The 12,146-nt window shown below is 35.5% G+C and overlaps 1 protein-coding gene across 1 annotated transcript in view; it reads left to right on the top strand.

Annotated features, from left to right (window-relative positions):
* The window catches only part of VTA1 (vesicle trafficking 1), a 61,267-nt gene that overhangs the window by 25,814 nt on the left and 23,307 nt on the right, over nt 1-12,146 (top strand). Inside the window, exon 5 of the mRNA XM_006197767.4 lies at nt 9,923-10,031. Coding sequence (XP_006197829.1) covers nt 9,923-10,031 — 109 coding nt within the window. The remainder of the gene's footprint in view (nt 1-9,922; nt 10,032-12,146) is intronic.

Below are 12,146 nucleotides of genomic sequence, written 5' to 3' on the forward strand. Positions count from 1 at the left end.
GGGAATATAGTTTGGTGCGGCCATTATGGAAAACAGTATGGAAATTCCTCAAAAAATTAAAAATAGACTTACCGTATAATCCAGCAGTCCTACTCCTGGGCATATATCCAGAGGAAACTCTAATTTGAAAAGATACATGCACCCCAATATTCATAGCAGCACAACAGCCAAGACGTGGAAACAACCTAAATGTCCATCAACAGATGACTAGATAAAGAAGCTGTGTGTGTGTGTGCATACATGTGCACGTGTGCGCACGCGCGCACACACGCACACACAATGGAATACTACTCAGTGATAAAAAAGAATAAAATGCCATTTTCAGCAACATGGATGGACCTGGAGATCGTCATTCTAAGTGAAGTAAGCAAGAAAGAGAAAGAAAAATACCATATGATATCACTTGTATGTGGAATCTAAAAAAGAAACAAATGAACTTATTTACAAAACAGAAACAGACTTACAGACAGAAAACAAACTCATGGTTACCAGTGGGGAAAGGGAGTGGGAAGGGATAAATTGGGAGTTTTGAGATTTGCAGATGCTAATTACTATATAAACAAATTTCTTCTGTATAGCACAGGCAACTATATTCAATATCTTGTAGTAACTTATAATGAAAAAGAACATGAAAAGGAATAGATGTAAGTATATGTATGACTGAAACATTATGCTGTACACCAGAGATTGACACAACATGTAAACTGCCATACTTCAGTAAAAAAAAAGTGGAGATTTTCAGACTAGATAAAAAAAAAGCCCTAGCTTTATGCTGTTTATAAGAGACATCCTTTAAATACAAAGACAAATATTTTGAAAATGAAAGGATGAAAAAAATTCAGTGTAAATACTAAGTAAACAAAATCCCAAGTGGCCATATTAATACTAGATAAAGTTTACAAAGATGTTTTACTAGAGGTAAAATGGGACATTTTTGTTCATCAAGATTATATTGCAGTTCATTAGGAAGATATCACAGTTATAAATGTCTGTGTACCTAGTAGCAGCTTTAAGCTTTATAAAACAAAAAATGATAGAAGTAAAAGAAAATATAGAAAAAAATCATAGTAATAGTTGGAGATTTTGATACATCCCTCTCAGTCATTGGTAGGATAAGTAGTTTAAAAACAGTAAAATTAACTAAAAGTAATAAAGATTGGCTTAAATATTGGCTGGAATGTGTGAAAACAAGAGCTTTCATACATTGCTTGGTGAAAACATTAGCTGTCATAACCACTTTGGGAAAAGATTTGGCAGATTTTTATAAAGTTAAACATAAACCTACCCTTTACTCAGCAATTCCTGAGTATTTATTCAAGAGAAATGAAAACAAATGTCCAGAAAGAGACTTGTTTAGGAGTGTTCATAGGAACTTTATTCATAATAGTCCAAATCTGGAAACAACCCAGATGTCCACCAACAGAGGAACTGATAAATAAAATGTGCTGTTACTAAGGTATAAAACGGGGCTACTGATACATCCTATAACATGGATGAATCTTGTAGACATTATGCTAAGCAAAAGAAGACCCAAAATAATACAAGCTGTGATTCCCTTCATATAAAGTACTACCATGGAGAGATTTATTCTAGTGAAAAAAAATTAGATTTTTTTTTTTGTATGTGGCAAGGGAAAATTGATCTGGAAAAGGATATAAAGGGACTTTCTGGGGAACTAGAAATGTTGTATTTTAATAGGAGTATGATTTACACAGATAAATCTATTTGCCAAAACTCATCAAATTACACACGTACAGTTTATACATCTTGAGGTATATCAGTTTTACCACAAAAAAGTTAAATATTAAACTATTGTTTGTGAGTTTGGCTTTTCTTGTTGGTATTGACAGTTCTAAAACTGCTTACTCTGTATTCGAGGATTGCACAAATATATTGAGAAAGCCAAGTTTCTCACTTCTAAGGAAAGAAGTTACAATATGGGATGTGAGAAGACTAGACTGTATTATAGTGTTGAATTAGAACTGGAGATGTCTATATTAACTCATGTTTTTAAGTATATAAATAGGGCAACATGGATATATGTATATAAGATAGTATTTATACTATAAATGTGTATATATTACAAAACATGCATATATTTGTGTACATACAGGATATATACATAGATGTGTATATTGCACATAAAACATAATTCCCTGTATCTGTGTACAGAAAGGACCTAGAAGCAATGATCCACCGATAGCAATGAGCACCTCCAGTGCCTCAGTTTGGTTTCTAAATACCATTCATCTGTAAAATGAGCCAGGACTTATAAAAAGGACTGAATCTAGGGCTGGGTCCGGGAAAGTATTAAATGAAGCTGGGCTTTTCTTACTGTGCCAGAAAGAAGAAGTGGTTCACAATCACAGGGACATGTCAGAACAATCCAGAAGCCAACTTAAAAGCCACTATTTACAACAGGGACAGTTTGACTGTCAAAATAAGAATGGTAATAATAGATAACCCAGTGAATAAAATAAGAAACCATAGGTCCCTACTGAAACATACAATGAAATAAATGAATGAATAAATAATGGAAGGGCAGAGAAGGCTCTTTACAGTAGAGTTCTTACTAATAAATATAGAAATAGCGATGAAGTTAGAAATCATTAGGTTTAGAACTAGTGGGTGAAAAGTATGATGAAGAGCAGGATATTTACATTAGTCACTAAATATCCTCCCTCAAGTTGCTTATTAATTTTAAAGGGGAAAATAGCTTATAATGGAGGAATCTGTCTGTGACACCATTTTAACCAAGTCATCAAACCTAACACAACCAGTTGGACCAGACGATACCATGTGCCTCTGAATAAGATGAACTGAGAAAGACCAACATCACTTCAGTGCAAATCCTGTGGAATACATATAACCTGAACCTAATCATGAGCAAACATCAGACAAATCCAAATTGATAAACATTTTACGACTAAGCTGATATTTTTTTAAATGTCAAGGTCAAGAAACGCTAACAAAGGCTATTCCAGATTAAAGACTAAAAAGACATGACGGCTAAATAATGCATGTTTTTTAAGTTAAATACACCCAGGGGAGGAACTACCAAGGACATGACTGGGACAGTTGACAGACTTTATTGGGACTGTGGATCAAATAGTTTTCTTGTATAAGTATTAAATTTCCTAATTTTAATAACTGGTGTGTGAGATAGTCCTTTATCTTAGGAGTTGCATAATGAAAGAGTAAGGAGACCCAGTGACTTCCAACTTACTTTTCAATGGTTCAGGAAAAAAATGCAGTAAACGTTTTGTACGTTAATATATGCATAATAAGATATATGCATATATAAATAGATTGATAAACAAAAATGTAAACAATTAGGAAATCTGAGTGAAAATATCTTATACTATTCTTAAGCTTGGTAAAATTATATAAAATAAAAAGTGATTTCACAAAACTATGCGTATTTTTTCCCAAAAGATAACATTCATTGGTTTCGTTTCTTACCCAGCGGATTAAGTATTAAACAGATGCTCATACCTTCTTTGGATATCTTATAGCTATCTAGAATAATATATGGAGTGTACATTCCAAGTATTATAAAAATAGATTAGTTAAATTTAAGTGTTTATGTATAATAGTTAAGATTTTTTGGTACAGATATACTCTTAATTTTTAAAACTTGTTTTATAGAAGTCTAGTTGCTTTGAAAAATACAAAAGTATAAAAATGTTAAAGCTCCAGGAAAACATGTAATTTGTGATTATAATACTTCAGTATTTGAGTCATTGTGGTAGTAAATTTGTTGAATATGTGCTTTTCAAGCATTTCTCATTGTGTTATGTCCAGTGTTCCCAGGAGTTATATAGAGCTTTGTGTGATGTACTTAGGAGAACTGATGGCCTAAGACTATAAATGTGTTATCTGTGGTGTTACCACCAAGTTAGAGATTATTAATCTCTTTTGTATTACTAACTACTTTGAAATGTTATGAAAGCTGTGGATCCTTTCCCATGCTTATGTATATTGGATTTTTTGCATATAATTCAGGGAGTTTCAAGGGCACCCTTCACCCTATCTGCTGACCTTTCCCTGCAAGCCTAAGTAAACTGTGTACTCAAGTTGAATATTCACATTTGTTCATTAGCAAAAAGTGTTTCACTCCAGTTCAGTGTCTTTCATAGTGTGGTTCTGGGACAGCCAGCTTCAGAATCCTTTGAGGTACTTGATTTGGAAAAAAAAAAAAAAAAGATGGATTCTGGAAGCTACTATCCGTACATTTATTCACCAAATATTTGTTTATCTCTACAATATACCAAGCACAGTTGTAGGCACTAGTATTATAGCAGTGGACGAAATTCCTGCTCTCATGGGACTCACATTCCTCTGGTGAAAACAGACAATAAGCAAATTAATAAATAAAATGTATAGTATGTCAGATGTGTCATGGTAGGGATCCCAAGTTAAGGAAGCGGTAGCATGGTCAGTTTACATAAGTGTTTAGGGAAGGCCTCACTAAGAAGGGAACATTTTAGCAAAGCCTTGAGGAGGATAAGGGAATGAGTCATACAAATGTTCTAGGGAGAGGCGAGAGAAAGTGCAGATATTTGTGCATAGCAAAGGATACTTGTTCAAGTTCAAGACATAGCAAGGAATACAAGGTGGCTGAATCTAGAATAAGGAGAGGATAGGAGGTGAGGATGGGGAGGCACAGACAAACTTGCTAGGATTTGACTGCTATATTTAAAGTATTAATACTTGCATTGTAATGGACAAGGGTGAAAATAGGGAGACCCAGTAATATGTTAAATAATCAAAGTGAGGGCAGTGGCAGTCAGACCAGAATTTGCAGTAGAAGACATGACAAGAAGTGGTTGAACTCAAGATATATTTTGAATATAGAGCTGAAAGAATTTAAATGATTCATTGATAGACTCTGAGAGAAATGGAGGGCTCAAAGATGACTTCAAAGGTTTGGGTTTGAATAGCTGTAAGACATTTACTGACATGTGGAGGAACAGATTTAGTGGGGGAAGATCAGAAATCGGTTTTGAACTTTGAATGTTTTGAGCTCTCAGACATACACGTGAAATGCTGAGTTGAATGTATACGTGATGAAGTTCAGAGGAGAGGTCTGAGCAGAGGTTATGAATTTGGGAGTTGGCCCCATGAGGTGGTATTTAAAGCCATTAGATTGGATGAGATTGTCAAGGTAAAGTGTTGAAAGAGAAGACAAGAAGTCCAAGAACTGAAGTCTGTGGCTCTCCACCCTGGAGATAAGAAGGAGTCAGTATGAAGGACTGAAAAGGAACACCCAGTGAGACAAGGAAAACCAGAAGACCTTGATAAGCAGGAAACCAAGTGAAAAGGGGATTTCAAGGAAGAGGAAGTACTCAACTTTTCACGCTGATGGAGTTAAGTAAGATGACCTCTAAGCTTTGGATTTAGCCACCAGTTAAGCTTCACCTCTTGGTGAAGACACCAACCATGTTAGTAAGAGAGAAGTAATCCTGAACCTTGACAAAGACAGTTGTAGTGCATGCTAAAGATAAAAACTTGACTAGGATGGGTTCAAGAGAAAATCCAAGAGGAAGAATGGGAGACAGCTCAAATAAAGCATTCTCTTTCAAGGTAGTTTTTTGGTATGCTAATGGAGAATGATTTATATCAGATTTTCTATATTTTGGGCCAGAAATTAATTTTTTTATTACACCCTAATACGATTCTTATTTGCACCAGGTTTGAGAACCCCCATTTTAACTTACAGTTGGTGTTTGCTGGCTATGCTTCAGTGTAGCAGGTGCAAATGGTTTAAAAATTAAGTGAAAATTCTTACTTAACCTTTGGTGACTCTAGTGGCCAAAATTTGCAGTTGTCAGTGATTCTTATCAATCCAGTTACAAAACAGGAACTTAGAGGCCAGGGACAAAAGTAAAAAGTTGTTTTTACAATTCCTGTTTCCCAGAGAGGATGTCTAATCAGCCAGAAGAAGTTAAAAGATTTTTAAAATATCGACGTTTGAAATTTTCCTCTTCAAATGTTGTTTAATATTTAGCATCCTTTATTTTAAAGAAAACAATTAAAAAGTGAATTAGTTTTGAGTTACAACTGCCAAAATCTTCTGCTCAAAATATAAGTGCCAGTTTCTAGGGGTGTCTTGGAAATAGTGTGAAATAAATGTATTTTCTAAAATGAACCTATTTCAGGTTAGAGTAATGTTTTTGAAACTTCACATACTAGTGAAAGAACCCATGGTGGTTTAAACACCTCTACACTGTTCATATTATGAAATTAAGAATGAAGGAACTTATTAAAGTCATTACAATGTGACTTATCCAACTAAGTCTTTAGACAGTATTAGACTATTTCATTCCAAAGAAAATCTGTCTCATTTTTAAAAGATGCCAAAAGAAGGTAACCTAAACTTTCCTAAGCAGTTTATTCATTTACTTTCAAAATGATTCTCTTTATATTTACCAGAGTATGCTCTGTACTAATATGCATTAAGTAGCTGACCTTTTAAAAGCCCATTTTCCCTTATTTTATATATTCCCATTTAAATTGAAAACTGCAGTATGCTAATTTTAGCTTCCCAAAGCAACCCGAAATTGAGTGGCTGAGTAAGTCATTTTACTTTTGCAATGCCACTTCCTCACCTCTGTAATGATGGGATGATAGAATCCTAAGGGGAAAAGATAAAGAAATTATTACAGACTTCAGATAATACAGATGTCACATTAAGTGATTTAAGTTATAGTTTGGCTTTCTCATCTGACTCTAAAGCTCATGCCTAACTTTGTCCATCCACTACCCTAGCACTTAGCATAGTGCCTAACTTGAGAATGTGATAAATAGCTGTTGGAAATCAGGGCAGCTCATACAGGAATAAATGATTGAACCGAGCCTAAGAGAAGACTGGCAGAAGAGGAAGCCATATGAAATAGGAAGAGCAGCATGAGAGAAGACTGCAGGTGAGGCAGTCCCAGCTGGACTGAGGGAAATAGTGGGAAAAGAGACTGAAGCTGTGTCCACGGTGTGGAGGGCCTTGAATGAAAGTGTGGGAGACTTTATAAACATACATATAAATATATGGTTCTAAATTATAGTAAATATTATTAAAGAAAAGATGTGAGAGGATTTCTGGGAAGTCCTACTTTATATTGGGAAAGTCAGGAAAACATTTCTGAGGAAGTGATGTTCAGTCTGATCTGTGAGGAATTGAGTAGGAGGTACGTTAAGAAAAAGGCGAAAAGGCAGAGGGAACACATTTTGTGGGCCTCGTAGTGATTAGGAACAGAAAAGATGCCAGCGTGGTTAGTTGGTGAGTGAACAGATAAGGGCAAGAGAGGCGACTGGCCAGTCAAGAACCAGCTAGAGTAGAATCTGTGGCCAGAGTTAGAATTTGTTTTATATTTCGGGTCTATTGGAAGCCTTTGAAAAGAGTGACATGAATGAATTTATGTTTTAGAAAGATCATTCTACTCTGAGTACTGGATGAGAGAGCTGTGGTGGGCGTAAGGTAAGAAAGGAGACAGATTAGGGGGCTATTGCAGGGAAACTGGGGAGATGAGACGAATTCAAGAAATGTATCGAAAGCATAGTCAACTAGATTCCTGGTGAACTAGATGCAGGAGTCAGGGGAGAGGCAGGGAATAAGAGAATGGTGCAAAAAAATGATTCCCATACATTTCTGCCATGGAAGAATGAAATTCCCTGGAGGGAGGAGTGGTGGCGGACATCAAGAGAACAGTTAGGGACAATTTAATTTGAGTTGTACGTGAGACATCCAAGTGGAGGTGTCACATAGTCATTTGGATATTTGTCAGAAGCAAATCCTGGCTGGATAGGTAAATTTAAGAATAAAGATACAGATAATATTTAAAGCCATGAGAATGCATATAGAGAGATAAGAAAAATATATCATAAGACAGGAGTCCTGATGCTTGTAGGAGTTCTGTAGGAAATACAATGTATGAAGACAGCCCTCTGTGAGATAATAAATGACAACTGATATGGTGTGAGAACTAGAGAGGGAGGGTGGGAGAAGCGGCAGGGAAAATGGATGGGTGTGAGCATGTGTACACCATCTGAAAGGGGCTGCTTCTACGATTAGCTCAGGTAATTATTACCAAATAAACCAGTGTTTATTTGGACCAAGTGTTTTCAGATCTTCCAGTTTTTAAACAAGAAGTTAAGAATTTGAATTTTCTGTGACTTTCCTATTATTTCATTATGTGGAAAACATAATTCATATTTAAAATTCTATATGAATCAGCATTGATTGATCAATCTCTGCTAGGACGGGGTATTTAGGGTTATTTGGCGGGCAGATAGACGATTAGTAGCCAGAGGAGATGGGAGGGAAACCAGAATATAGTGTCATAAAAACCAGGAGTAGAGAATGTTTCACAAAGCTCGGAGGGTTCCAGTGTTTAATTATGCTACTGAGAGGTTTGATGAGATGATACCTGAAAATGTCCATTGGATTTGCCAGAGTTGAAATAGGCTGTTGGTGACTTTACCAAGAGCAGTTCCTCAATTGATCTCACTGCTTAAGCAAGGTAGAGGCTGCCATGTGTAGGCTCCCTGACATTAAAAGACTTTGGCACATTCAAGTACTTTGACCAAAAGAGTGACAAGAATGAGAACTAAACAGGAAAGAAGTAAAGAGAAACGTTTTCTCCCCTAGAGTGAACTGAATGATAACTAAAGGCACTAAATGTAGGTATTTCATTTGAAAAGCTTCTCTGTGAAGTGGAATAAAATATAATTGTACCTGAAAGAAAATGAGAATCAATGTTTGGAAATTTTTTTAAAAATGGAATATATGAAAGAATTGATAAGAAAGGAAAATTAAATATACAAACTACAGTTATTTGTATGGTTACTCTTTTTTAAACGTTTCTGTATACTGCTTATCTATAGTAGTTTGTGGAGAATCTCACATTACAAAATACTCAAGTATCTGGACAGTATGCTGTATTTGTAGTTATTGATGACTTAGTGGATCTTTACAAAAGGTAAATTACAGTTGTTTTCAGCATAATAAAATCATATGTTCTCTGCAACTCTAATGTGCATTCAGATCACCTGGGAATCGTGCTACAGTGCAGATTCTGGTTCGGTAGGTCTGATACGGGCTTGAAGATTCTGCATTTCTAACAAGCTCCCAGGTGATACCAGTGCCATGGGTCCATGAGTAGTGTAAAGGTCAAATGAAAATATAAACTGAAAATCACTAACCCATCCAAAGATTCTAACAGATTTTACTCTTGAATTTTTTAAAGCAAATTTTTGTCTTCTTTTTTTTTAATAGCATATGGCATACATTTTAAGTCAGAAAAGAAGAGGCAACTAGCAGGTTCTTCACTGATTTTCCAGTTCTCTTTACAGCAACTCAATGACATACTACTTTTTCCTTTTTAGACCTCAGGAAACTGAGATTTAGAGCTGGTAAATAACATCCTGTAAGTTAGAAGTCAAGTTTGCCTAGCTGTCAGTCTAGTGTTCATGTGTTTACTTTAACCATTATAACATCTTAGTTTTTTGTTTGCTTTCATAGATTTGTACCGATCATTTTTTTCTTCAGTGAAGATAGTTAAATATATTGTTATTTTCTTTTATATTTAATTTTAGAATTCCATGTAGCCTGTTTCTCTCCTGTGCATTAGAGTAGCAGGTTTTGTTGGAAGGACACTCCCATAATTCTATTGCAGACCTTTGCTGAAACACAGAACCATGAAAGAACAAATTATGTGTCTTGAGGAAGGTTGGCTTTTTGTGAAGTCTTTCAAGCCCTAGGCAGTTGGTAGAATCCAGTAATAAGAGAAGATTGTCAGAATATTCCAGACCTGTACCATGAAAAAATAGATTTTACCTCAGAAATATGATATAGATTATCATAAAGTATATTTTTATTTGACTTCTTTGCTGTAGTCTAATATTGATATAAAAATATTTCTTTTAGAATGTGAAACACAGAAAGTATGCAAGGTGGAAGGCAACATATATTCATAATTGTTTAAAGAATGGAGAGACTCCTCAAGCAGGGCCTGTTGGGATTGAAGAAGATAATGGTATGTATTTATCTCCATAAAATGATTTAAGCAGAATCATAATTGTTTGGTATATTATGATTCAGAACTTTGGGAAGGAATGATGCAATTCTGCTTCCCTCATCAAGTCCAAAATCGGGTGTAAAATTATAAACTTGGGACAAATGAGAGACTAAGGCCAAACTGTCCTAGTATACATGTTAACAAAACGGCTTGGCTGTTTCCTGCCTCTAATCAGATTTCATCCCTCCACAGCACAGGCAATCCCTTTGTAATCTGTAAAATGTTTCCAAACCACAAGGAACACTGAATTTATTTTTTATATACCTGAGGTGGGTTTTTTGGTGGGATGGGGGCAGAGGTGGTGCAGTCACATGGTTCAAAATTTATAGAGTATTTGTAAAACTTTTTGTGTGTATTTTCCAGGGATTATGTTTTTCCCAGGGATTATGAGTTACAAGTAAATAGGAATATATACCCTCACTTTTTTCACATAATTGGTAATATACACACTGTTCTGCGTCTGGTTGGTTGATTTATGTATTCATTCACTTGGAAGACTGTTTAGAATTTTATAATACCACTCAGTGAAAAAAAGCAACACTGCAGTTTAACATAAAAATACGATGTGTGAATTATGCATCTCATCCCCTAGAGATGCAAGCTTTCATGCAGTATTTCCAGTGAATTTTTTGCTATCCATTCCTGAAGGACACTTCATGCTATGTCCTTCTTTAATCTCTTTTTTTTTCTTGGTGGGGGGAGATAATTAGATTTATTTATTCTCAGCAGATGTTCTGAGGACTGAACCCAGAACTTTATGCATGCTAAGCGTGCACTCTACCACTTGAGCTATACCCTCCACCCTACTTGTTTGATCTTTAGTCTTTTTCACATAGAATGCTGGTCATTTTATATGCTAAATACCTTGCATTCATATAGTGCCTTAAAGCTTGCAAATAATTTCTATGTATCTCATACCCTCAAAAGTCTCTAAGAGACAGTGGTTATTATTTCTGTTTTACAGAAGAGATTCTGAGTTTCGGCTTGCCTGATGACATAGAACCACAGAGAAGGAGAAACAGAACTTGAGTTCTTACTCTAAGTCCTATGTTCTTTTTACTAATGCTGCAGTATGAATGATGTAATATTATTAAGTGTTTAAAATTGGCTATTCTAAAACATGGTTAAATTTTTGGGTCATTTACATCATGACAGTGAAATTGGGTTTTTAGTTTTTTTTTTTAAGTTTATTGCCACAACTTTATTTCTCACTTTTCCATTTAATATTTTGGAATATTTTACATAATTATATACTGACCACAATCCTGCCTTAATCCTGACCACAGTCAGGAATGTTTTATGTCAGTCCTGCTGTTTATAAAACCATTAGTCACTTCCAGTTGTCTACAGGAAAAGATCCAAGATCTTTAGCCTACCAAGCCCAACTCACCATGAGCTGCCAGGACCTACTTTACCAGTTTTATTTCCTACTCGTGTCTCCTGCTGTCTCAGTGTGCTGGGGCTGCTGTAGCAGAATACCGTAGACTGGACGGCTCAAACAAAAGGCATTTATTTTCTCACAATTCTGGATGGAAAGTCCAAGACCAAGGTCCAGCAGGGTTCAGTTTCTGGTTAGGACCAAGTTTCTGGCTCTCAGAAAACCACCTTCTCTCTTTCCTCTTGTTGGAGGGAGAGATTTCCTCCTCTTCTTGTAAGGCCACAGTCCTATTGGATTAGAGCTCCACCTGATGACCTCATTGAACCTTTAGGTACCTCTCAAGGCCCTATCCCCAGATACAGTTACACTAGTGGTTAGGGTTTCATCATATGAACTTTGAGGGGACAATTCAGTTCATAGAACCTTTATAAACACTTTATTACAGCCATAGTAATTGACAGCTGCAAAGTACCTATGTCTCCTTCTTTAGTTAAAACCATTCCTTCCTCTTAAAATGTTCATCTTTCTTTACCTATCTGAATACTGCCTGTTTGTAATAATCTTCCTTCATCTGAGTTTCTGCAGAGCTATTTTACATATGTATGTATGTATAAAGTCTTATAAAACATATATTATTTAATAAACTGAGTATCTTTATAATTCATGGTAATATTTATAATTTACAGAGCACTTGC

This window comes from Vicugna pacos, chromosome 8 (assembly GCF_048564905.1).
Source record: "Vicugna pacos chromosome 8, VicPac4, whole genome shotgun sequence".
NCBI lineage: Eukaryota > Metazoa > Chordata > Mammalia > Artiodactyla > Camelidae > Vicugna > Vicugna pacos.